At 39.5% G+C, this 27961-nt stretch overlaps 1 protein-coding gene across 2 annotated transcripts; it reads right to left on the bottom strand.

Moving 5' to 3' along the window:
- Positions 1 to 479: 479 nt before the first annotated feature.
- Positions 480 to 27570, bottom strand: IL7R (interleukin 7 receptor). Of its 2 annotated transcripts, XM_026506797.3 has the most exons (8): positions 27390 to 27570; positions 23403 to 23541; positions 13283 to 13440; positions 8562 to 8719; positions 6382 to 6544; positions 5365 to 5458; positions 4406 to 4481; positions 480 to 3994 (listed from the first exon to the last, which is right to left on the bottom strand). In XM_026506797.3, exons 1-8 carry the CDS (start codon positions 27469 to 27471, stop codon positions 3494 to 3496), a joined length of 1371 nt encoding a protein of 456 aa, XP_026362582.2. In that variant the 5' UTR covers positions 27472 to 27570; the 3' UTR covers positions 480 to 3493. The 2 variants fall into 2 exon arrangements, with proteins under 2 accessions (XP_026362582.2, XP_057168180.1); XM_057312197.1 differs by lacking the exons at positions 480 to 3994; positions 5365 to 5458 and having other exon boundaries at positions 4402 to 4481; positions 27390 to 27541.
- Between the last annotated feature and the right edge of the window lie 391 nt (positions 27571 to 27961).

Here is a 27961-nt window from a genome sequence, read left to right as displayed (position 1 = left end):
CTGACTTCAGTTTCTGGGCTGCCAATGCTAGAGAGAAGGGATGGCTTAGTGAACTCCATGTTTGGTTCTTCGATCCTCTCCGATATTCTGGGAGGACTCTAGCGGCCTTTTCTTAAATTCCTTTTCTGCTCAACCCAGCCTAAACTGGTTTTGATTGCTTCAACTGGGAATCCTGATGATACTTTGCCTCCAAGGCTGTGATGTGACATGGTAACTGTTCCTATGTGGCCTTGTCCCCAGTGATTGTGAGCTGGACATGGTGCATCTCATCTCTGTAACCCCAGTGCCTAGCATAGGACAAAGTAATGCAAAGCAGATACTCAACAATTTGCTGTGAATTCCTTAATTTGTGAATTCATTCCTTCATTGCTGTGTGAGTTTCCCCTGAAAATCCAAATATGAAATGACTGCAAATGACACCAGAATGTGTTCAGTGGCTGAGGACTGAATTCCTCACAGAAGACAAGTACAGGCGCAGAGAGGTGCATAGCATTTTATTAAATATGAGATGGTAACACACACTGGATACTTATATACTTAGCAGCTCTGCGAAATGTTTGTAATGCATGTGGGAGGTACACGGTCAAATCAGAGACCTTCGCTGTAGTGAATGCTGGAGAGTTTTTAGAATAACATCAAAGAAAAACCACTGAGCTAACACAATGCTATCTGATCTGTACCATTCCAGTTGTCTTATCACATAGTCTCACCGTCTTCCTGGCCAGTTCCATCTTGCAGCCCCCCCAGAAGTGCTGGGAAAACACAAGGGTGCACATCTGAAATAGCCTATACTTAGCTTTTCTGAAGCCAGTTTCCATGGAAACCAGAATGACGGGAGATGCGAAGGCTAGTGGAAAATCAGTCGAATAAGCCAAGCCTCCCTAGATCCAGCCAGGATTGTTTAATTGGCCAAATGAGCTGCCTGTTTAACAGCTGTCATTTCATGCCATGTAGAACTAGCTGTTTACATCTCCGCCTTCTGCGTCGTCTCTCGCCAGCGTTTCTTTCTTAATGAAATCCAAAGGGACGTTGGTCAGAACAAACTTGTAATCTGACATTATACCTTGTCCTTGAGTAGAAGATCACACCTTAGCAGCAGTTATGATTATAAGAGCATGATACATGGATTTCAAATCCCTCCAGTAACAGACAGACATTCACACACGAAATTCGAACGATAGTCTGTGCCCAGCAATACTGAAATACGGGATTTTAGAGCTGGAGTGACTTGGATCTTCCTCCAGACTTATCCCCTCATTTCTTCGAGAGATCGTCTATTATGTCAGGAAAACAAACTTCGGGCTTTCAGATCGGACTTCGCACCTAAGGTGGAATAACTTGCCTGTCCTTTCTGTGCCCCAATTTTCCCATAAGTCAAAGCTAACCACACACTTCATCGGACCTCTGTGGTAAGGTACAAGAGAACTAGGTTGGCATGAGGTTTCCTGTGATGACCTCCTCTTTGAGATCTGGTTCCCATTTCTACAAAAGGTAAAGAGCACATGTCCACCTGGTGGAAAATGTCTTCTGCTGTCGACACACCAGGCAGATTCTGTTTTTCCTCCATGTAAATGTGTACCACTTTTTTGGCATTTTCCCTGATATTCTTCAACAGGGCACTTTGAACACGCCTCTATTGCGGCACTTTGTGTGATTATCATCATTTGTTTACAAAGCTGCCACTTTCATTAGATTTTCCACTTTATGAGGCCCCCAACTTTATTTGTCTTAGTTCCCCCACGCCCAACTCTGTGGTTGGGACATAGCAGGCTTTCCATAAATACTTGTCAAGGAAATGAAAGGGGTAATGCTTATGGAAAGGCTTTGAAAATCACAAAAGCACTAAACAAATCTAAGGGAAGGTGAGATTATATTCATCACTACTGATTCAGAGAAAAGGATTTGGAAAGTACAATGCCCAAGGGAAGAAAAATGATCTTATTATCAGTAGACCTCTAAGTCAGCAGATAAGATCTGTTCGATAAAATTTAAAACCCCCTTCCCAGATATCCCAAAACAAAACAAACAAGAAAATTAAAAACATGTCACCCCCTAACGAACTAAAAACAGAACAAAAAGATACAAAAATATCAGCAACAACAACAGTGATAAACCCCTGAACAAAACCAAACCAAGCCCTGAACCTATGCCCTTCCTGACTTCCTGCGCCTCGGCTGCCCTGTGTGGCTCTGATGTACCCAGGGGCTGGGGGCCTGAGGGAGAGGCCTCCGCTGTGCTCTCCCGGGCTGCAATTGCTCAGCTGCCTTGCCTTGGTTTGAGAGAGTCACTGGAAATTCATCTAGACCAAGAAATGCAAAAGGACACCTGCCAAATCTTCTATATCTTCAAGAACACGGCCAAGTCAGCTCCCTCACTGCGCATGCTTACGGTTCTCCCTGAAGCTCATGGCAAGATACAAGGCCATAAAACTCAGGACAGTCTGTAGACACATTTGGGTTGGGGGCAATCTCTACACACACAGGAAGTTTATTCCTGGCTTATTGCTCAAATGCACCTGCGTCCAGAGCTGGCAACAGGTTCTCTGTTATTGATGGGTGCCGCTGGGTGGTGGTAGCAAAAGAATCCTGCTCTTGATAACAGCAGAAATTGTGGACTTCTCCTTTTTCATAAAAACAAAATCAGATGGAATTTGTGGCTTTTTCTTGCCTTCTTCAGTTTTTGTAGACATGGCTGGCCATGGTAGTTCACGTACTATGGGACCCTTTCTTTCTCTTAGTCTTTTCGTTTTGGTGGCCATGTCCTTATGTGTCTGGGAAACTCCTGGCTTATGCTGCTTGTCCTAGAATGAGTATTCGTAACTTCCCTCTCACGTTCAAAAGTGACCCAATTTGGACAATATATTATATAGCCATCTCCGTTCATTATTAGTGAGGTTTGGCACTTGTGAATGGGACAGCCCCTAGTCAAGGGGAAGGCACATGGCTTGGGGGGGGGGCACAGTTAGACTCCGGCCATCAAACCCCATGCTGAGTGGGGACAAAATGGACAAGTTACTTAATGCCTCTAAGCCTCAGTTTCATCATCTATTAGAAAGGAGAATAATAATAATAACAATTGCGCCAGTGCCCGGGATTACCGTGAGGATGCAGGGAGACAAGCTGTGTAGAGCACAGGACACACAGTGAGTCCTAGTAATGGTAGCTACCACCCCTGTTCTCCTTTCCCTCTCTCTTCCCTTACCCTCTGCCTGCCTCCCGCACCCCTCCTCTCCTTCATCTTTTATTTCATTCTTTCCTGCTTCTTTTTCTTTCTGAAATAATGGAATCACTTGGGTTGCCTGAAGCAGAGTGCTTCTGCCTCAAGCCAAATGCCCCTGGAGTAGGGAGGAGTGGTCCAAGCTATGTTTCTGAATCCTGTAGATTGCATGCAGGGCTGGCATTAATTTTGTCTTCTTTGTGCTGCAAGGGAAAGTAAGTAGGAGCTCACTCATCTTTGTCTGTCATCATGGTTCCAGTACTGCGTTTCTGACAATTCACTGGTTTTGGTAGAAGCTGGACATGGTGACATATGCTTCCTCCTGACTTGATCCCAAGGAAGTGAGCACAGGCTGTCCCTGGGCAGCTTGGTTCAGTGTCAGGATTCCTGACTGGAAAGGAAATGGAGCGGGCACAGTGCTGTTTGTAGTTCCAGGGCCAGGCAGCAGGCCCTGGTACACATGAGGCCCATTCTTGCCACCTTCCCTACAGTCTGGGAACCTGGATGAGGGTTGCACAAGGGCCTCACACATACTGATGCTCCCAGCCAGGCATCCGAAGGGTGAATCTCCTCTGAAAGTTTTTGGGGTGATGACTGCATGCTCCGATGGCCAGGTGGGTCCCTGCGTACCCCCTCCAAGTCTCTGCTTTTCAGACTCATCTAGTTGTGGAGAAGTGTCTTGCAGAAAGCTTTCTGCTTCATCTCTAGCTTGAATGCCATCCACCTTATGAATCTGGCAGTCCAGGAAGCTTTCAGGATTGAAACTCACATTCAAATTCTGCACCAAAAAAGAAAGAAAGCATTGAGAGTGCTCCAGAGGAACACATGAGCAAAGGTTCAGTGCATGGAAGGATGTAAAGAACCTTCTGACAAGGGTCTACCAGAGAATGTCGGAGAATTACCCACATGTTCCAGTTGACTCTGCCTCTGGAGACACTCTGATACATCAGAGTCTGAAGGGGCTGGCTCTGCCCTCCAGCCCTGGGGAAGCCTGGGAGACTCCCGAGACTTGTCTACTCATTTTAGTTTCCGACCTCTATGGAGGTACAGCCAGGATCTCATGAGGCACCCTAGTCATGGGATGCACAAAAGACCAAAACTTGTGGTTCAGCGGTTCCCTATCCTGCAATATCATCCTTGGCTACTGGGATGCCTCCGACATTGTGGTAGAAGCACCAGAAGCACTCACCTTTTTTGGTTTCTTGCACAGTTGTTCCAGAGTCTTCTTATGATCGGGGAGACTGGGCCACACAATAGGTTTAATTCTGAAATAAGAGGACATTGAGAGAGAGGAAATGAATGGTGAGGGAGCGTGCACAGTACGTCTTTCCACTCATTCTGAGCCAGAAATCAGAAGAGCAGATTTCTAGTCTTGGATCTGTCACAACTAGGTGGGTGAACTTGGACAAGTGACTTGCTTTCCCTGGCCTCAGTATCCTATCAATTCACAGAGGGGTCATTGTCAGTCATCTTTGCGAACACCTCTGGGAGAGAGTGCTGGGGAAGAGGAACAGTGAGGTTTGGCAATGGTGTAGCTATGAAACCAACACTTGCCCTGTGCATCCTTTCCTAATATAGGTGTTGCCGTCTTATTCCTCCTCTCTACTGGCAGCAGCTCCTCTGCTCTTATTCTGGTGGAGATAAGGAATATTTTCTAAGTCACCCAGGGAAATTGTTTTAAGGTGTTCCTTTTCAAGTTGGAGTCTCATGAGAATATGCGGCACTGTGCTGTGGGCATCTTCCTAGAGCATTAATAACTTGAAGGTACGTGTCAAAAGCATCATTTTTATAATGAAGCAAATATGGCTCTGTCATGGGGCAGAATACAGAAGTCCCATGAAGTCGTGTGCTGAAATTCAAAGCTTCAAATACATTCTGCCCCCGTTGCCCAGACATTTTGGAGGCATAGTTCCTATTCCTTTAGGAGAAAAAGTTTGGGAGGAGGGTTTGCCTTATATGTCCAATTTCCATATTTTCACCCCTTATGAAATTAACTGTTGAAATTCACAGTGCCCTAGGCTGGGAGGAATGTGGGCACTATAATTCCTGAAATGCCTTATTCCCCTTTGTAGTTTTCTCATCAGTAAATAGGATTAGAGCTTCAACTGTCTGGGACCCCATGTAACCATCCTCTTGATTAATGTTCACCTTTTTTTCCATAATGCACAGGCCAAGATGACCATCAGAGCCACAGAGAAGAAACTCAGAATGCTAATAGTTAGTAAAACAGGATCCATCCTCCCTGGAATGCAAGGATAGATCTTGGTTAGCAATCATTAACCATGCAGTGGGGGAGGCTTTCAGGGTGCTTTGAATTTATTTAGAACTTAGGACCATTTATTATTTCTTCAAAGTTTGCTTTTCAGTGAATAGGATGTTGTACTAGCTTTATGCACTAGGAATTTTGGCTTCAGTAAGTGGCACTGAATTGGGTGACCAGGTCTAGAAAATCTGTCACTTGAAATATAAAAGTGACCAGGCATTAAAGCTGGCAGCACTCTCTCCCCAGCCCCCATCACCAAGAGAAGGAAGCCCTGGAGGAGAATGCTGAGGTGGGTGCTGTATGCCGCAGGCTCAGCAAGTCCCAGTGGGAGAATGGGAGGCTGGGGTGGCAGAACGGTTCTCCTCATACCTCAAAGAGAAGGTATGTGTGCAGTGTTTTGGTTCCTCAGGGGCCTGCCTGAGCCATGTTCTTTGGTTTCTCTGGCCATTCTTGCTTCCTAGACCACATGGATATCTTTGTTATTCTGAAAAAGGACGCAAGGAAGAGCAGTGCTCGCTTGCCTGTCTTCCATCACCAAAGGTGTTCCCTGGAGGGGCTTTACAGAGGCCAGCCATTGGGATTCCAGTCTAAATTGGTAAAGTGGAGGTAGCAGGTGGGCATTTTGTTCAGAATTAGTAGCAGCTCCCAAGAGCACCTAGGTCAGTAGAGTCATTAACGGTACCAGTAGAGTCATTTGATCAACAACTGCTCCCACCACGTCCTTGTTCTTCGCCAAAGGGGCAAAGATGGCAGGCCATTCTCCAAAAGCAGTGTAAGAATGCCCTCAGGGGAGTCCTAACTTGTGGGTTCATTTCACCTCTCTGGCTTTCACTCTTGCTTTCACAACACTTTGACACGCAAAGCACTATGCAGGGCACAAAGACTCTGTAGTCACTTCCCACCTGTGATCTCTGGAGTTCTGAAGTGGAAGGTTGGACTCCATTCACTCCAGAAGCCTTGAAAATAGTTGGCATTAGGGATGGACCGGACTTTAATCTCATACATTGCATCAGGTTGTAGCTTTCTCTGTAGAAGTGTCAGCTTTGTACTGGATAAGTTCACACGCTAAAGAGCAAAACATGCCATTACATTTTTAGGATTGAAAAAGAAGTGCTGCCCAGATCCCCAGAATCATTTCAAATTGAGTGCCTTTTGTCACATGGGTACTCTTATTAGGAAAAGGAGCTATGACGTGGGGAAGACCATGTGTGAGCACCTAAATGTGTGAGCTCCTACCAGTGGTCAAGGAGGACAACAGTACCATGGGTCTTTGTTTAGGTAAGCTGGGCTCTCCCACTCCAGGAGGATATAAATCACTCCCAGGCTCCTACCTTCCTTTCCACACTTCAATTTCTGCCCCCCCCCCTTTTCTCCCCTTTCACATTCCAAGGGGAAATAAAAGGGAATGGTAAGATTAGTGAGTGGGAATAATTTCTCTCTAGAAAGATACCATTCTACATTGTAAGTAGCAATATAGAGACAACAGTATCTTCAAAAATGTGTATTACCCTTAAGAAAGAAAACATCTTTCAGTTTGATTGGTAAAAAGTTAATATTCCATTGTTATTTACATTTATACTTATGCAGTTATTAGTTTTCATATATTTATTGAATTTACATATTTCTAGTTTATGAGACATTTCCAAGTTTCTTGCTAATTTTTCTGTTGTTACATTTGTCCTTTTCTTAATGATTTATAAATCCCCTTTACATATGAAGGATATTAACCATCTGTCAGTTGTATGTGTGGCAATTTAATCCTAATTTCTAATTTGCATTATGACTTTGATTATTGTGTGTGCTGACATTTATAAGCCTTTATTTTTATGTAGTCACACGTATCCATCTTCTGCTTTTTATTTTACTGCTTTTATGCTTAGAATATTCTTCTTCATCTCAAGATTATGTAAACATTTACCTGTATTTTTTCTATCTTGTTTAGAGTTTCACTTTTACATAATTTCCTTAAATCATCTTTTTATTTATTTATTTTTTTATGGAGCGAGTTAGGTATTTAACTTAATTTTTTCCGCAAGCAACGAACTGACTGTCCTGATATCATTTATTCAAGATCCTTCCTTTCTCCACTGTAGTTGCTTTTCCATTGGCGCAATTTTCAAATAAAGACTCAAGAGGGCAGGATCAAGGTAGCCTAGTTTGTTTGGTGGATGGCTAGAAGCAGGGAGAAAGCTGTTTAGGGCAGACATTACACTTAATATAAGCACTGTACGACAGCATGCTATGGACAATGAAGGCTAATCCTGGCCTGACAAAAGGAAACAGAATAGATAAGTAGACACTCTTTTCACCTTGAGAAGGAGAAGCCATCATCTGGTTTTGCCCATGTGGTACAAAAAGGACAGAAGTTAAGCCAATAGGCTCAGAGGAACCTGCAAATCTGGGATACCCTATATTTCTCCCATCTTTTCCCCCAGACAGGTTTCAGGGACAGCCAGACCATTCCAATGACAGTGACACATGGAGTCTAACTAATCCTTCAGATTATGATACAAGTGAAGTTTGTTACTTTGAGGATGAAGAACTCAGGCTTAAAAAAAAAATGAAGAAAAATATTCCACTCCCCTCCTTACTTCAGGCTGCTTCCTGTGAACCAAACTGTGGCTATGACTTGGTGACGGTTTTTGCCTGATTTGCTGTGAGAGTTGTGTACTTTTTGAGACCCCGAAATAAAGAGGACTGATTTGGTCTTAATCTATATTGTTAATTCAACAGCCTAATTTTGAAACATTATAAAAACAAAAAATAAAGCAAAAAAAAAAAATTAGAGCTAGAATGGGATGGCCCAGAGAAGATCGAGGTTTTGTGAAACCTGGAACTATTATACTTTGGGGACCTTCTTTCAGAAAAAGGTATCTTTTGAACACAAAATTACTAGGGGCCCTCCCCAGGTAAATGTACCTCTGGGACAATAAAGTTTATAACATTAAGAAGTTTTTATTTTATAGTTTTATATAAGTATTTTGTAATTTTGTGTATTTTATATACATTTACTTACTAAGTATATTTATATATATCTCTCTTTATGAATGTCATAATGGAAAAATGTAGTTAATCTACATACCATCCAGTCATTTTCCTTTTTTTCCTGGCGATAGGCTACTTCATGCATTAATTCTTTCACATACTTCTTTTGTGAGTGAGATGTGTTAAATGTCACCAGAAAGTCATTTGCTCCTTTGCGATAGATGACTCTTATGTCAAAAGGAGCCTCAGGTTTAACTGGAAAGGAAAAAGAAAGGAGGTCAGTCTATAGGGCAGTCAAGAAAATAATTATGCTTTTTAAAATTCATCTATTCTGTAAATCACATTCTCTTTCTGGGTCAGTAACTGGGCGACAATTCAGAAAACCATTTCTTCTTCTTCCTCGTTCACAGCCTGACTACACTTTTCAGCCTCCCTGGCAGCTGGGTGTGGCCTTGTGAGCAATGTGGGTGGAATTGATGTGCACCACTTCCCATCCTGGCCCAGAAACCTTACATGTATGGCCCTATGCTAATTCTCCTTCCACCACTTGGAGTCATATGTTGAAGACAATGGAACCACAGGATGGAGGAGCTCTGAATATTGTTCGGAGGAGCCTCACCCACAGATTGGAAATATCCATTTTGGCTCTTAAGTGAGCAAGAAATAAACTTTTGGTTGTTGAGATATCATATGTCTTAGGGCTTATTTGTTATAGCAGCTAGTGCCAATTCAACACGAAATCATATTCTCTTTGCCTTTTGAATACTAGAGAACTTGCTACTAACTAGCCCCAAAACAGGAGTATTTAAACTTGGAGTCCTCATTATTCCTATAAAATCAGGTTGTAAGCTGGGAGCCTTGTACCTCACCTCAGCTACGTAGAAGTTGAGGGCCTGCATCCTGGCCCTAAGCTCATAACTTCCACTGTGATTTCAGTCTAGTTTGTATTAGCTCTAAATTCTTCTCTGGTCTCTTCCTCTGCCTGCCTGCCATGCAAAGTTCCTCTTAGAATTACATACATCATATATGAAATGGTATTGGAGGGAGATAGGTTTTATTCTAGGCAGAACCAACCCAGAGAAAGGTACTACATTCCTTGAAAAGCATGCATGTCAGGCAGCCTCCCCACCATTGTCCAGGGGCTTTCCTGTCTTGGGTTCTTAGCTGCTCTATAACCAAAAGCTGGGATGTTAGTTGTCTAAAGATGGGACAGCCACTTTTTTGCATGGTTGATCTCAGACAGAGATGGGGAGCACGTAGACTAAAATCAAAGCTAAACCTATTGTTAACGAGAGAGTATGTGTTCATCAAACTCTTACTCTGTAGACTGAGCTGGATTCTAGGCTATCTGATTTGGGCTTTTAAGGCCAACTTGCTGACCCAGTAAAGTGTACTCATGTAGGGGAAATTTGGCTCACTTATTGTAGTCCCTTGCTCATAGTGGTAGCCACCTAAGGGTTTCTCGCATTGCCCCAGAGATCCTGAAAAAGAGGAAGTGTCTCCTTCTTTGCCCTTCAATGTCTTGTAAAAGAGGAACTTTATTCTTTTTTACTCTTAGATGACTACAGGAAGGGAAGGTGCCCTGGGGGAATAAGGGGAAAGGAGGGTGGGTATAAAGAAACGGACCAACAGAGAATACTGTCAACCCTTTACACCTGCCAAGCCAGTTCCTACTCTTCATTCAAGGGAATGATTAAGATTCACATTCTCAACGAAACCTCTGATACTGGATTCCTTGTCTCATTCCCATCTCCCAAGGACTCCCAACAATGGAAGAATTAAGGGAAGGACGGACTGATATTGATTATACACCTACTAAGCTCCAAGTGCTTTACTTACACAAACTTCCACTAATGATCCCTTAGTACTGCTATACTGATGAGGAAACTGAGTCTCAGAGAGTTTAATTAAGTTCAGGCTCCTATAAAATGGTTTGATAGTATTTAAATCCAATTCAGTCCAATTCTGAGGCTCGCTCTTCTTTATTTGGCTTTTGTTTCTGTGCTCCATTATCTCACACTGGCTTGTCCAGGTGTCCTCCAAATAGGTCTGCCTCTGGCCCAAAGGGTGTCTTTGAGCACATTAGAAAATTTGCTTATTCATTCCTCAAGCAACATTTTTGTAAGTTAATTTATTCTGGAAACAATCTGAACAATAACAGAGATTCACATCACCAAGACAATTGGGAAGAGAGGAAGCTGCCCCTCTAGCCTTATCAGAGAGCCCACACCTAAAGACGGGGAAGTAAGTGAGGGCCAGGTGGTTGCAGGAGAACTCTGGCCTAGGGCTCAGTCAGGGGCTTCCAGTTTAAATTCAATTAAATGACAGTTCTGCCAATGAAATATCACCTGAAGAACCAGAAGAAAGTACTACCGAGCCACATGCCTCCACTACCTCTCATCCTGCTTGCTTATGGTTGCTTTCCAAAGCCCCAAGAGGCTCATAACTCCCAGTTCACAGAGGCCCATGCTACCAGGTGTGAGCACAACTGCTTTTCCCCCTTTGCCCCTCAGATGTGACTTGTTAGGTTTGTTTCTGCTGGAGTATAGAAAATGTTTCTGCTGGAGTATAGAAAATGGGCCTCTGAGAGCACTGGGTATAATTTGGGGTTTCAGATGGACAGGGTGCCACCTGGAGTCTTGAGTATTAACATGCTCACTCTCTAAAATGCCAGGAGTCTGTCAGAAGACTGAGAATCTCTGTCCTCTCTACCTGCTCTCAGAGAAGTGAATATATATATTTGCAATTCCAGTGGCAAACCTTTAGATATCATGCTCTTGTGCAGTGCACTGACTGACCATCCAACCATAACAGCCTAGTCTACAAATGACAAAATCCAGCTTGCTTGTGTCCCGTAATCAGAATTACCTTGTTGTTGTTCTCACCTTCTTAGATAGCACTTACATAGATTGTGGCCTACATTGCTGTGTGGCCACCATGCACAACCCTCTGCCTAATGTCTCTTTTTCACTATCTCTGCCTTTTTACAGGATAATTATTCACAGGTAGAACTTCTGCTTTTACTCTTTATTTTACCAATTTGGTGAAGCAAAGCTGAGATAGACTCAAAGTTTCTCACCTCCTTGTTTTCTCTAATGAGTAGTTCTCTCTTACCTTTAATTGTCTTTTTGGGCGCTGAGGAAGGGATTGAGAATAGGGAGAGAGAGCAATCCATAGTATTTAAAACCAGCAAAAGAATGCCTCTCTTCAATCACTTCAGCCAATTTCCCCCCTGTGTATATTGTTTCATTTATGAATCCCATAGGTAGAATAAATATGGGTAGTTTTATAATTGCACTGATGCATTGTAATTGGCTTAGACGTTCTCCTACACCGAGCCTCTCTGAGGTTTTGGAAAGAACTTTATTCACTCCAGGGTCATAATCTGTAAGTAAAGGGGAAAAAACTTCTTGTGTCTATATTCCTAATCTTTCTGATTACTTTGATTTACTTGCCTGGTAACCAAATGGTGAATTGGTAATTAATATAAACTTATAATCAGGTAATTGAATGGATTTACTAATTCATATTATTATGTATATGGACATTATATAGAGCCAAAGGAAACATGTAGATGAGTTTATCAATTCAGATTATAATTTTATTTGAAATATAATTATTATATCTTTTTTGGCAAATTGTAATATGAATATCCTCAGGCAAATTAGATTGGCTATGCCTCACTTCTCAAAACAAGTCTCTTAGGAAGGTGTGATAGTAATTTCATGTGTCAGCTTGGTTAAGCTGTGGTGCCCACTTGTTTGGTCAAACACCAGTCTAAAAATATCTTTTTTCTTTTTTTAAGACTTGATTAACATTTAACTCAGTACACTTTGAATAAAACAGATTACCCTCCATAAGGTGGTGCTCCTCATGCCATCAGATGAAGGCTTTAAAAGCAAAGACTGAGGGTGCCTTGGTGGCTCACTCAGAAGAGCATACCACTCTTGATCTTGGGGTCATGAGTTCAAGGCCTATGTTGTGTGTAGAGATTACTTAAATACATAAATAAACTTAAAAAAAAAAACCAAAACAAAGACTGAGATATCCTGAAAAGAAGCAATTTTGCTTCACGATTACAATATAGATACCCTGCTTGAGGTTCCAGACCATGACCTTACCCTGTGAGGTTTGGACTCAAGACTGCAGTATCCAATCTTACCTGAGTTCCTAGCACTCCGGCTTGCCCTATAGATTTCAGACTTGCCAGCTTCCACAATCATATGAGCAATTCCTTAAAATAAATCTCTTTCATATCTATATCTCTATGTACATCTCTATATTTTGTCTATTTATTATCTATCTATCTATCATCGATCTATCTATCTATTATCTATCTATCTATCTATCTGTCTATCTCTTCTATTGGTTCTGTTTCCTCTGGAGAACTCCAATACAGAAGTCATATTTACTTTTCAAAATAACTTGATAATTTAACAAAACACACTCAGAATATGGTGGGTACATGGGAAGAAGACTACAAGGAATTCAGGAGAAGGTAAGATGAGGAAGGAAAGGACATACATTGGTGGAGGACAGAGGCTCAGAATCAGTGCAGCTTCACACAGATGAACTCCTCCTGCAATCATCATCTTTCATAGTTGAGTCTGAAGACCCTCAGAATTCTCTTGTAATAGGAATTAGTGGCCTGTGCTTCACAACTTTCATTTCTTTAGAAAATTCCTTCCATTAGGGAATTTGCTATTCTCTATTAAAAATAGCTTTCAAGATTTGTCTACTTTTAACATTATATCCAGAAAGAATCAGTGTCCTCATATATCCCCAAATGGCAACATAAACCTATATACAACTTCTTACCTATCTCGACTATGTTCAATTTCTTGGAAGTTATGTTCTTTCCTCCAAGCTTCACATATATTTCGCTGTCTCCAATGAGTAAGAATTTCTTTGTCTTAATGACATACATGTCTTGCAGTTTATCAAAAGTCAGGCATTTTACATTCAAAAGGGCTCCACTGTAGAAACAAAAAGGGAATTCATCTTAATCAAGTAGGAGTTTCTGTACAAAATAGAATAGCATTACATTTACATTTCAGTTGTGTGACTTCAACTCTGTCCATAGGTATGTGGATGGCCAGGTGCTTATGAGAGAGAGAGAGGGAATTAAATAATGTGTCTTCTTGCTACCGTCATACCTAGTGATGATATCTCAGGCATTAGATGCACCTGAATCTGAAATGGTCAGAGGATGTTCATGAAAAAGATGGAAAATACTTATTTTTTAATAATCAATCATTGAAAAACAAATACTTTGTTTAGGTGAGAAGTTAATTGCTTTTTGATGTCCTGCAGAAATAAATTGAGAAAATAAAACGTGTAAAGAAACATCGACCAAAAAAATAAAGGAAATGATACAATAGTCTAAAGAATTGTATACATAAAACCATACATACTTAATGGGTTTTTCAAAGGTAATTTTGACTGTGCTCCACTTTTACCTCATCAACAGACTTTAAAATCAACCCTCTTCCCATGTTCCCTAGCTTAACACACAATAACCATACTCTAGGAATTGAACTCTGTCACTTTTGTCACTTCCTCTCCCCAATTAGGATCAGACTTTCAGGAAACTGAGGAAGAGAGATTGTTGCCTCCTGTACAACTAACATCAAAAGCTCCACATTGGGGCACCTGGGGAGCTCAGTCGGTTAAGCGTCTGCCTTCGGCTTAGGTCATGATCCCAGGGTCCTGGGATTGAGCCCTGTGTCAGGCTCCCTGCTCAGCATGGAGTCTGCTTCTCCCTCTCCCTCTGCCCCTCCCCCCCCACTCATGCACACACATACTTTCTCAAAAAAATAAAATCTTTTTAAGAAAACTCCACATTGTACTTTTTAAATAAAAAGTAAAAGTTTGAGTTCCAGTAGTAGCAGAACAACTTATATCATACTAGTCCTCTAACATATAACAGTTATAAACCTTGGACAAACTATTTTTTGGAAATCCTATTTAAAAGCTTTAGAGAGTAACCAAAAGTATGCAGAAATGACAGGGAACTTTATCCTTTAAAAAAAAGGTGGATGAGATCCTTGTTTCTGCTTTTTTTTCTTTGTTTGATGTCATTCCTCAGGTCACACTGTGATAGGCATCTAGAATCTAATGGAAAGCCACAATTTCATTGTCTTGAGAAGTTAGAGGGACGCCTGCATGGCTAGATATTTTTAATGGGGAAAAGCCTAGAAATGAGGAATCTATGGAGATGTAAGATACCAGATCTGCATATAAACTCTTCTCATATCATTATATGTCCCTTTAATTGTCAAATGTGGAAGAGACTGTAAGGAAACCATGGACTAGCAATAGCTAGATGGCTCTAGAAAGAACTGAGCGCAGATTTACACGCTGTCTCAAAAGAAAAGAGAATTTGAAGATTAATGTGGTACTGTTAACCAACTAGCAGGGCTGAAACTAACAATCAGCAGAGGAAGTTAACAGACTCCAGGAAACTTATAACCAGTAGTTTCTTTCCTACATTCAAAAGTTACTACAAATGACTAAAGAAAGAAAAATGAGACCCATAGTCAAGACAAAAAGCAATCAATGTAAAGCAGTCACTCTAAAGTAAGCAGATGTTGGAATTAGCAGAAAAAGCCTTTAAAGCAGCTTTTGTAAATATGTTCAAGGGCTAAACAAAGAATATGGCCATAATGATTGAATAGATGTGTAATGCTAGTGGAGAAGTGGAAACTGTAAAAGAGAACAAGATGAAAATACTGTAACCTACAAGTAAATCTAAAATTTGTAAAATATAAAGACTGTATTGGATGGGCTTAATGGCAGATTGAAGATGGCAGGGGAAAGGGTCAGTGAACTTGAAGACAGAGCAATAGCAGGTTTTCAGTCTGAAATAACAGAAATGCTCGGTGACCTATACGATGATATCAAGGGGATAAATAAATACATAATTAGAATTCCAGAATAAGAAAAGATAAATTTGGATTAAAAAATAGATAAAAAATAGTGGCTCCAAATTTCCCAAATATAACAAAAATGTCTATTTTTAGGTTTAAGAAACTCAGCAAATCCAAGCAGGATCAATCCAAAGAAAACCACACCTAGGCACATCACAGTTAAATGGCTGAAAACGAAGGCAAATAGAAAATTTCGAAAGCATCTAGAGAAAAATATCACTTCTGATCAGAAACTATGGGCACAAAAGACCCTGGAATAATCTCTTTAAAACTCTGAAAGAGAGAAAAAAATATGTTCACCTTGAGTTCTTACATGCACAAAATATTCTTCAGAAGTGAAGGTCAAGTGAAGATATTTCCAGATGTATAAAAATTGAGATAATTTGTTTTAAACACTTCTTTAGACCAGAGGGCAATGATACCGTGTGGAGCTGCAGATCTACAGGAGGCAACCAGGTATACCAGAAAAGCTACACTTCGGTAAATATAAAAGACAATATATATTTCATTCTTTAAAATTATTTAAAGATAAATGATTGCTGAAAACAAATAGTATAACATTATTGTGGCATTTATAATGTATGGTAGAAGTAAAAATATATGACAATAGTGCATAGGATAGGATGTGATAAGTGGAGCTATATTGTTGTATTGTTGCACGTTTCTTCTATTTTATATATGAAATAGTACAATATTAATTCTAAGTAAACTATGAGAAGGTTGAATATTGTAACTGTTAGAGCATTACTAAGAAAAAGATATTGCCCAAAAGTACAAATAAGGAAGAAATTGAATATCTCAATAGCTCATTTCTCTCAGAGGAATTACATTTATTATCAACAAACTTCCCTGTCGAGAAAACTCTATGCCAGATAGTTCCATGCTGGTGAATTCTATCAAATATATAAGAAATAATGTAAATTCTACACAAATTACTTCAGAAAATAGAATAGAAATAGACCCTATCTGACTTATTTTATGAAGTTAGCTCAACCCTGGTACCAAAAGCCGGCAAAATACTACAGAAAAGAAATTTACAGAAAAATGTCCCCCTAGAATGTATATTGAAATTTCCTCAAGAAAATATTAACACATTGATGTTACTACTATGAGAAAGAGAGATGATGTTACTACACATCCCAGGAAATCAAGGTAGATTCAGCAATCAGAGATCAATCATACAATTCACCATATTATAAGAACAAAAGGCATAAATAATCTGATTACCTCAAGTAATACAGATAGACATATGACAAAATTCAACACCCACTTATGATAATAACTCTCAGCAGACAATTAAAAGAACACTACCTCAACCTGATAAAGGAAATTTACAGAGTCTATAGTTAATATATTAATGGTGAAATTGTGAACATTTTCCCCCTTTGCTAAGGACAAAACAGGAATATCCACAACTATAAAATATCTAGGAGAAAACATAGGAAAATATCTTTCTGATTTTGGGAGTGGACAAAGATAGTAATGACACACACAAAAATTAAACATAAAAGAGGGAAAAAAAGACATATTGGACTTTCATTGAAGTGAAAACTTCCTCATTAAAATACACCATTAAGAAAATGAAATAGCAAGCTACACATTGGCAGAAAATAGTTGTAATGAATATATCTGACAAAGGAATTGTATCCAGAACATATAAAGAATTCATACCCATCAACAATAAAAGGATAAATAACTCAGTAAAAAAGACAAAAGGCTTTAACAGACACCTGTCACAAGAAGGCATATAAATGGCCAGCAACTACTCAAAAAGGTGGTCAACATTATTTGTTATTTGAGAAATGTAAAGAAAAATCACGAGATACTATTTCAAAGCCGAATGTCAGAGATGATGTGTAACTCTCACACTTTGTTGGTTGGAGAGTAGAATGGCTATAACCTCTTTGGAAAACTGCTGGGCAGTTTCTTATAAAGTTAAACACACACCTACCCTAATGATTCAGCGATTCCACTCTGAGGTTTTTACTGCAGAGAAATGAAAGTGTGTATTAACAAAAAGATCAGTAAAAAAAATTTAATAGCAACTAAAAAAATAATAGTCTCAAATTTGAAAAAACTCCAGTATCCATCAAAAGGAGAAAGTATTCAAAGCTTGTGATATATTCATTCAGTGGAATTAATAGTCAGCAGTTGAAAAGATGAGCTCTGAGACACACATCAACATGGATAATTCTTGAAAACATTTGGTGTGTGAGAGAGTTCATTTAGAAAAGAGTAAACAGTGTGTTATTCCATTTATAAGAACTATTGGAAACTGGCAAAACTAAGATGTGATGGATTGCTCACCGGGGATGAGTGCCTGAAAGGGGGCAGGAGGCATCCTTCTAGGGTGAAAGAAATGTTCTGTATTGAAGAAGAAAGCAAAGTATGTATTCTCATTGTAAAAATAATTAAACAACGAAGAATAAAAATAAAAGCACTCACTTCTCTTCCTTTCTCAACCCTCCATTTAACTTCCCTCTCCTGTGATAAACATGATTACCAATTTGTTTTTCCTACATGCTCTTCTAGCCAAATAGCCCTGAAAAGAGGGATAGCTGGCTCGAATTCAAAGTGGGAATTGTGGAAAAAAAAAAGGCTTTGTACAGGTTTGCTTACATGGAAAGAATTCTTCACATTAACCAGACATTTTTAAAAAGATCATAAGGAATATGTTCTAAAAAGGTCCTTTACAACCTACAATCCAGAAGGTATTGGTTTTCTTTGGTAAACTGGACGTGCGTATATTTTTCTCGGCATGTGCTCAAGTAAGTGCTTTCTAGGATTGTTCCTGGACTCTGAGCAGAAAGCACAAGTGTATGGTTAGAGGTGAGCTGGATGTGGGGTTAAAATCTGAGGAGGATCCTCTGCTTTACGTGCAGAGTCTCCCAGCTCTGGGCTGCTGTGGTCTTTGAGTGACTGGTTACTCTTCTGCATTCAAACAAAGATAGAGATGGGTGAAGACATTTTAAGTTTATTAATTGGCTAGCTATATTTACTATTTGTGAGACCTTTCTTAAAATTGTCTCACCCTGAATTATAGTTTTTTTGTTAACTGTTATATTTTAGGGTATGCAATTGTTTTGGTTTTGTGTGTGTGTGTGTGTGTGCGTGTGTGTGTGTTGGAGTTTCTAGAGAGTGTGTCTCTCATTGGGCTAAGTGGGTTTTTCCCCTTGGATTGGAGTAAATATTAAAAGCAAATTTTTAAGTTAGGTCAGATGGATATCAGGGGACAAACTTGCGACCAGCACCGCATGGAAAGTTCTGAAGATGGCAACATGTCATAATTGGATGAGTAAGGATAGAAGGAGAGAATTGGAGCAGTATTCCATTTCTGAATTTTAGGTAAGACATATGATGTGGAGAAATTAGAAAGATAATGGCTTTTATTTCAGTCCTTGAGTTTGGAATATATTTGTAAGTAAAGCATGGTGGAATATTCAATTATAAATCCTTAACAGGCAGCAAGGTCTTGGTATTGTTGGAAGTTTAAGAAGAACCTAAAATGGTATTCTTGGTTCACTCCCGCTTTTTGGAGAATGAGATTAATACCCAATGAAATATAAAGGATCACCATATGGTTGGCTTGTGAGCCTGGGCATCCTTTTAAGGGGTCTAAACTCCAGGGGCCGCCCTATATGGAGGGGAAATCATGCCAGGAGCTAAGAAAAACCGGTGGCCTATAATAGACAACCTTGCTTTGTGCAGGTGACCCTGGGCTCAGGTGATTGGAGGAAACTTAGTGTCTTCCCCATGAGTAGTTCAACTCAAGTCAATCCAGTTCATTTCAACTAACTTAACTAAGTTAAAACAATTTACTTGGTTGCTAAATATGTACTGCCAAGATTAGAAATATTCTAATTTCCATCCAATACAATAGCCGCTACCCAGTATGTGGTTATTGAACCCTTGAAATATGGCCAAGCTGCGATGTGCTCTAACTCTGAAATGTACGACAGACTTTGAAGGTTTAGCATGCAAAAAAGAATGTAAAATATCTCATTAATATTTTTTGTTCATGTTGATTACATGTTGAAATGATACTATTTTGGATATATTAGGTTAAATAAAATATATTATTAAATTAAATATATTATTATATTAAGCATGCTAATTTAAACTAAATTAATTTCATCTACTTATTTTTCCTTCTTTTAGATGTGGCTACTAGAAAATTTAGAATTATGTATATGGCTCACACATAAATGTGGATTGCACTGTATTTCTATTGGATAGAGCCATTTTAGGGCATCTTAGGGGGAGACAAAAAGCACTGCAAGTAGCCAGTGTTAAAATTAAACAGAGATCACAATTGAAAATTCCCTGGGCAGACTAAATCAGTTAGTCATATAAGCAAATGTTTGAGCTTACTTTGCAAGACAAGCAAGATCAACTTAACCTGGGTGACTTCTTGCTTATGCCTCTGAAAATCATAAGCAAAACTTAAATCGTTTGCCAAAATTGATAGGAGGTAACCACTAACCAATTTCCTTTCAGTTGAGACAATTCTAATACTATAGCCAATCACTGTAAAGAATAAACACTCATTGCCTTTACACTATATCCGCTGCTTTATAACAACATACCTCTAAGCCTTGTTCCATATTTTAGTTTAAGTGCTCCTGGTTTGCAAACTGTCTTTGTGGTACATGCGCAATAAACTTTCACAAATTACTACTTCAGTGATTTGCTGGCTTTTCTTCTGGTTTTTTTTTTTTTTTTTTTAATGTTCTTTTGACCGCAAGTAGTACTACAGGTTAACAAATTTGGGCCTGTAGGACCTTCCCAGGGGACATCAACTCTAAGCCACTGACACAAACCCTCTTTTTCTGGAAACAGGGAGAGACTGCTGAGGAGACCATAGCGTCTGCTCCTTTACCCTGTCTCCAGCTTCCTATATTTCCTGCAACTGTGTCTGGTTTAGCTTGATAAATGCATTTCTCCTGATGGGACAGACAGGAATCTACATGGATATATTAAAAACAGAAACAAAAACAAGCTGTAGCTTTTATTCCTCATTTGACCTTGAAAGAATCTATCTCAAAAATATCTAACAACTTTGAAAGTTAGTATGGTTTACTGGAGAAGGACTAAATTAATCACACCTGACAGATACTGCTAGGTAATTCTAGAACATGAGGTAGATTTGGCAGGGTGCCTGTGACACGGGTGGTAAATGATGAAACCAAGAATGACATATGTGAAGTGATATCTGTAGGTAGCACATGGGAGGGACTATGGTGCCCCCAAGAATGTGGGAACAAAGGAAATCTTCTGAGAGCTGACTCTGGAACTTACACAAACATCTAAAAAGCAGGGTTCCCAATTCAAGTGCCTATGGTGTCTATGAAAGTGCGCCTAACTTCAGGACTGAGATCTAATTGTCTACCCACAGAAGCAGCTGGAATTCCGTTCAGGTACTTTTGCTGTATGGAACCACTGTTACCAAATCTGATTTTTAAAGAGAGCACCTACATGTTGAAGTGCTGGCAGCCAATCCTACAAAATTAATAGGCACTTTGAGATCTGAACCAAATAACCGTCATCTTAAAGTCAACAAACAAACTCCCTTTGTTTTGCTTTGTATTTACTAAACAGCCTTTTGACCACATTTTTAATGAAAATCAGTCTACATTGAGAATTCAGTACCATTTACAGGTACTGACCATATGCCAACTACCCCAATGCAAGGTAGTTGTTCTGATCAGAGAGCTTAAGAAATTCCTCAGTCATGGAGCTCCTTAAGTGTTACTACTGGGTTTCTAACCCAGGTGCCTACTTCGGTGCCTCTGTTTTGTAATTCCAGGTACCTGAGAGCTGATTAATGTTCTGGGAATAAAAAAGTTTCAGATTCCCCAGTACGAGTGGATTTATATCAATATACGCCCTACTGGCCCGCTCTGTTCCTCTTCTCCCCCAACACCGACTCCCATAGGTCCTGAGCCCAGCATGAATATCTGGGTATCTATAGTAATTGTATCTACCAATGCGAAATCATCAGTTGGCATGCTGGAAATCCAATCCTGTGATTCTGGCTAATCCAAGTCCATTCCTGAGAGGTGGATCCTCTCATTGAACACTAAGTAATTTGGTGTCTAACCCTGGGAGAATGGTGGCCAGGTCGGCAGGTGATAAACTCACCTAGGAAAATGCCCCTAGTAAGCTGGGAAATAGCACCTGGTTTCTATCAACAATCTGACCTGTGTAAAGACTTCATCAGAAAGCACATTTTTCAGTCATTTCCAATTTCTTCTTTATAAACATGTTAAAGGGACAGAAAGTTCTAATAAAGCTAGTTCTATTGGAAAAGCAATCGAGCCCTGCCAGCAAATATAGCACACTAGGTGACTTTGATTTGAGAAACAATGTCCCCCCTGGGCCTAGGCGTTGCGTGAAAATCCCCCTCGAGGTACACTTTCACAAACACAGCTGCTCTCCAGGAACACCTTAACCTCCTCATATTTATTGTTTCACTCCAAAATGTGTCTTAAGACAATCCTTTTCCAACTGAAATATCTAAATCCAATTGAAAACCCCCAACAGAAGCTGCAAATAGATTACAATATGACAGGAAAAATCAAGAGACTTGCAAAAGGAAGTGGGCAAGTTTGTTCAAGTGGGCAAGGAAGTGGTGTGAGCGAAAGTGGACAGAAAGGTCATGTCAGCCTCCCAAGGAGAAACTACGTGAGCACTGCAGTCCACCAAAGAGCTGGGTGGAGAACCCAAAGTCAAACCTCTGTTAGAGGGGGTTCTGTTCATCAAAATGAGAATGTGGTATGAATGAGATATTTGGCTCTGTTGGTATAGTCTAGTTGCCGTATAGATTCTGGACATCGTAGATTCCTATTCTTCCAATGTTTTATTTCTGGAAAGTGTGTTAGGGAAGTGAACCTACAGAGGCAGAGTGAGAATGTGCTATGGAATTCAAATCCAAGACCATCCTTCTCCAATGACTGTGTCAGGAAGCACTGCATGGACAGATGCGGGAAAATTCCTGTAATTTAATGTAACGCGTGTGGTTTAGAGCTTGTCTAGACTATGTATTAGACGGGCTTGGCTGAGGCTCTACTGAGTTTAAGAAGTCCTCTTTTATGACTGGTTGATCTTGACTCACTTTTCTTAGGAGGAAACTAATTAGGTCATCTGATAATGAATTTGGAGATAGCCCTAAGTTACAATTTCACGTTGGAGTATTTTTTTCCAGTCATCAGAGACAGTAACCCTCAGCAACAAGAGATGGTTTGTGGAGGGAGAAGAAAACTCTCTGAAGTCTTCACCAAACTTTCAAACCAGAGAGAAACTTTCTTTTTTCCTTTGCCTTTTCTCTGCGACCTCATGAAACCAAGAGCTGGATTATTCCTGTGGATTTTTGGAAAATTGATACTGAGGATATCATGTGAAATCAAACTGTGTCAGGACGGTGGAAATTAGGCCTGTACTCATAGATTTCGTTATTTTAATGCTTCTTCCCATTATTTATTATATACTGGATGTGTCTTCTAATTAAATTATTTAAGTATTAAAGTATTTAATCATCCAACCTCCCTATGAGTGAGTACATGTCATTTAACAGGTGAAGAAACTGAGGCATAGATGAGTTACATTACTTGCTTTAGGTTAAAAATCCAAGTCCACGCAGTATCGGGATTAGAAACCAGGCAACCGGGCTCCAGAGTGCAACAAGGCACTAGATTGTCTCATGTTGGACAAAGAAATCTGGGGGAGGAGTCCTAGGAAAGCAAGATTTAAATTCTGCCATGAAGTCAGAAGGATTGTGAGGTCTCCAAGTTCCATACCATCAGCTTGCTGTAGTAGCAAGTCCTGACAGATGAACCCATGAGAGAATCTCTGCTGGAGTCTTTTGGTGAAGAACGGGGAGTTTCAGGAAGTTTTTGGAATCCATTCCATTTTAGTACTTGATAATGAGGCCCCACACTCCCTCCTTTGCTGAGCAGTACATGAAAGGAGAGCAGGATTTCTAGGCACCCATAGGAGCTAGCATTCCTCACCATATTTCAAATTCCAGATTGGTGCTGTTGATGTCCGGGTCATCAAAAGCACAGGTCAGCAAGTGCTGGGTTCCATCCACTTCCAACTGACTGTAGCAAGAGAATGAATAGTCATCCAGCTCGGCATCTTCAAACTCTCCTAGGGAAGAACAAACCTGCAGCTGTTAATGAAGCAAACAAGTGCAACCTTTTGAAACCTGGAATGACATCAATGAAATGGCAGCCTTTGGGGAGACATGAAAGAGTGATTATAGGTTATCTAAGAAGAAAAGCCCAAGGGAAAAGACAGAAGAACCAACACCAAAACCCGAACCGAAAAGACCCCAAACAAAACCAAATCGACGTCTAATGAGCACAGAATTTTCTAACAGAAAAAAAAAAATCATCACAATTAATAAATAACCTCCAAATATTTCTAAATATTTCTGCCATTGCGTTAGTGCATTAGAGATCTAGAATAAGATACTAAATACACTTTCTTTTTTACACTGTTAATCTCTTCTGTTAATTGGTAATTTCGAGTAAGAGATATTTTATCTCCATTATTCAAATGCTACCTAATCTAGCCTTTGACTTTATCACTAATCTGCATTGATTTCCTCCCAAGTATTTCTTTTTTGAATGAAGGAAGATGAGAACTATCTTACAGTCAGAAGTTCATTTTTTAAGGGATAGCTTTTTCTTGCCTTAATAGGCATCCCAACGAAAAGCACAATTGATTACCTCCATTGTGTGAATATTTATTTAAAGCAATTTGTCTTAGGCTACTAAGGCAAATGTGGTTAGAAAAAATTAGATCTGCCAGGATTCAGATCTAGTGCACCTTCACATGAATCCTATAGGTACTGCTTCTGCCTGAAGAGATCCTTCTTCTATAGATATTGTATCTTAAAGACATCAGAATTCTAGACCTATGTAGGGAACCAGAATTTTTTTTTCAGCCACTTTTGGGAAATACAGTCTGTCACAGATGTATTCAATTTCTTAAATGGGGTTGAGGCCCCTAGGATTAAGTAGACATTTTGTACATCTATTTCACAATATTTAATAGAAAAAAATTGTTAGCAAATATACTTGGACTGGGACCTGAGAAAATGCAGCATAACTGAAGCCATTTTCAGAGTGCTCAAGTGTGAGCCTGTGATGGCTTCCAGTTCCATCAGTATGAGAAATTACTTTGACCCGTCAATACTAGAAATTAGAAGTTCCTAGGGTTTTAAATTGGATATAGAATGTACTAAAATTAAACCCCAGCTGAGTGTCCTGAAGGCAATGAAATGTAGAAACAGCATCTTCTTTTCTTAAATAACTAAGTAGGTCTGTGGGAAAGTTAGTAAAGCTGGTTGTGAGTGGACCGACTAGCTGAGTGACAGGTTGGTTCAGTCAAAGCCACAAATCTTGAAAAGCTAGATCTAGATAAGAGCTGTGGGCACCGCTCTTTCTGACCATTCCTAGAACCCACTAGGTTCACAATTCTGCCACTGGCAAAGACTTCTTATGTAATTTCAGTAGGGTATAACCCTCTTCCTGATGACAGGGGATAAATAATGAGGGGGAAACCCACATTTAGGACTCACATTTTAAAGCATGTTCATTCCTAACCTTATAGGACTAAGATCTTATCTCCTAAGAGCTGGCTCTTTTCTCAGTGGAACGGTTCTAGGTGGCTTTAGCCGGCCCTTACTCAACAGTCCTCACTCTGTCTTGATGTTTTCTCTTCTTTGAATCTTCAAGCAATCCTATACAACAGAACCCATGTTACTACTTGAATTCAGACTTCCGTGGATCAGCTTTGTCTCCAAAATTCTTCAACGTACAATATAAGCCAGAGAGAGCACAGTCTAGCAGATGCTGTGTACCAGTAGAACAAAGCACTCCCATCACCCTTAGCCATCCAGTCTGGTGGAGCGAGTCTGATGTATATTTTCATACAATATACAAAGCACTGGTCATACAATTAAAGTGGCTATGTTCTGAGAAGCAGGTCATTGGCTCTTTAGCCAATAAAGTTGCTTTGTAACTAAGAAAAGATCCCCTCAACAACTTGCAAAATTGCAAGGCATTTTACAAAGAGAATATTACACTTGATCTAAGCTGAAAAATTCTTTGTTAAGGGTAATATACACATTGGTTAAGACCTCCAGTGCCAGAACTGGACAGATGTGGGTTTAAATTCTTGCTGTTACACTTTTTAGCTGTGGTCCCTCTTTATGCCTCATTGTTTCAATATGGAAATTCACATTATTTTGAGGAATCATTGAACAAAATATGTGCAAGGCTTAGCTTAGAACACAGTAAGCACCCAAGAAGGGTTAGCTATCACTATTGTCTTTTTTTGTTTTTGAGAAATAAGTAATGGAAAGGTAAAATAAGAATTCTAATTCTGAAACACATGTGAAACCTTTGGGACTCCTTTGAAAAAGAATTCTATGTCAAAGGTATTACTACTAAGGCTTTGAAATTACATAGAATTTTTGAATGGTGAATTAACGTATTATTCTTTAGACACTCACTCTCTAGGCATATTTTTCTATAAAAATTTAATTTTTAGAATATGTATTATAGACAAGGCTGTGTGGTTTAGAAATATTCCCATTGAAAGGAATTAGTTGATTAAAAGTATAAATGTCTTGGACTTTTAAAAAAACATCTCTTTCTTCTCTTGCTCATCCTTGTGTTTTCAAAGAACTAATCTTTCAACAAATAGCAGCTAATTACTATACATCCCAAACTGAAAAGTATTTTGAGGTGGATCAATGTGAATGAGTGGTTAGATCTCCTAAATCAATCTGAAATTTAAAAAGTTGAAGTGAAAACTCAGCTTTCAGTTAGAATTCTTATTTCTTTGAAAAAAAAAAAGTATGGTCCCCCAGGGAGAAATAGAGGGAATAGTTTACACTCTGAAGAGTAAGAATTAGGTGTTACTTGCCAACCAGCTATCTGTGCAAACATAAGGCAACCCTTTCGAATAATAATCATCCCCACAAAGTGATTCTTACATGGTCACACTGTGAAAAATGTCAGCCCTCTGCCAATTCCCTTAGTGAAAATATTCTAGGGATTTCCACCCTTAGTAATTACATGACTTAACATATCTAAGCTGAATCATTAGACATGTGTTTGATAACCTTGATAAGAAAATCCTTTTTAATTCTTAAAGTGAAAGGGCTTAATTATCAGGAACAACTGGCTGGTCCAAATTCCCAGATGGCTCCTATTGCTGCTGTTCTGCCTTTGTCTACAGTTTTGTTGTAATCACAACGTATTTACTAAGTAGGCAGCATCGGCTTCTAGGTGCTAAAGATTTCAAGGATCCCAAAGAGAATTATTATCTGATGATAAATTTGTCGATATGGAGAAAATTAAATATATTTCAATGAGACAACTCTTTCAGCTCTTTCTCTGTTCAGTTATTCACTAAGAATCTCACATAAATCTGTCAAAACTGAAGTATTTTGAAGAAATTTTGAAATACTCAATTCAAATATTGAATGTCTACTATGTTCTAGGCACTCTTTGAGGTGCTAGAGATATGGCATTGGTGAGTGCAGACAAAGCTGTTCTTTCTAGAAATTATTTTATCATGAAAGTCATGCTTTTGGAACCTCCTAAAAAGCTAAGCAAAACAAATCTAGCTTTTTTCTTAACAAGGTAAAACTGCCTTGAAGATTCTCCAATAAGCTCAACCGTTGTGTCTACCAGAGTATTCTTTTTGTAAAAGTGCAGGCATTGACCAACATTTAAGATCCCCATTTAGAGGGTCAAATGCATTCTTTCTGACAATTCTAAGACTTTATAAACCACCCACAGTATTATCCCAGACCCCCTGTCCTGGTGGTTAGAACACTCAGAATGACTGAGTATGTGGTAAGTTCTCGAACTCCATTCCAACCCAGTGTCCAGATCAGGGCTGTTAGGGATCTGGGTAACCTGAAGCATATGCTAGAGATAATTTGAAATCCTAAAGAAAAGGTAGAAATGACTCACCATTCTGTGCATAGCCACTTTCTCCAGAAACGGCTTGAAGTAAATAGAAAACCATACCAAAAGCTGTACCCAGAATCGTCATTCTGAGAGAGAGAAAGAAAGGAGAGAGGAGGTGGGTGAGCCTATGTGTAGGAATGAATGAGAGAGAGAGAACCAGTGACAGAGGGACAGACAGATCTACAGCTTTAGCACTTTATACTTACTTAACCACAGACAGGGGGAAGTATAAACACAGCAAAAAAGAAGGCAAGGGCCAGAAACAGGAAGTCTGAGTAAAAGTATTGCTGTTGTAAGCAGAGGTAGAGGAAATGAAGGGATAGAGCTTTTGAATTATTGTACCTCTTTGGCATACATGTCAGCCCCCAAACTTACTCTGCTTATTCCAGAGTAAGGTACTACATTCAAATCCAGCCCCAAACTACCTGAGACCAGAGTGTGAATACGCTTCGGGTCAAAAGAAAAAAAAAAAATCACAAGACAAAACTCTAAATTTAGACACCTGATCAGTTGATTATCTGGGGTGAGTTTCTCTTTAAGGAAAGATTCTGCGCTTTATGAAGTAATGTATTGCA

Source organism: Ursus arctos, unplaced genomic scaffold (assembly GCF_023065955.2).
Source record: "Ursus arctos isolate Adak ecotype North America unplaced genomic scaffold, UrsArc2.0 scaffold_15, whole genome shotgun sequence".
Classification (NCBI taxonomy): Eukaryota; Metazoa; Chordata; class Mammalia; order Carnivora; family Ursidae; genus Ursus; species Ursus arctos.
This window is presented reverse-complemented; position numbering and strand designations above follow the sequence as displayed.

Bases quoted from the DNA above. Each gene is read 5' to 3' on its own strand.
- IL7R (XM_026506797.3), bottom strand. From the start codon at position 27,471: ATGACGATTCTGGGTACAGCTTTTGGTATGGTTTTCTATTTACTTCAA. The intron at 6,545-8,561 runs GTATGTAGATTA...TTTGCTCTTTAG, and splicing joins AAAAGGAAAATGACTGGATG to CGTGTGAACTTATCCAGTAC. The intron at 3,995-4,405 runs GTGAGTGCTTCT...TTTTTGGTGCAG, and splicing joins TGTGCAAGAAACCAAAAAAG to AATTTGAATGTGAGTTTCAA.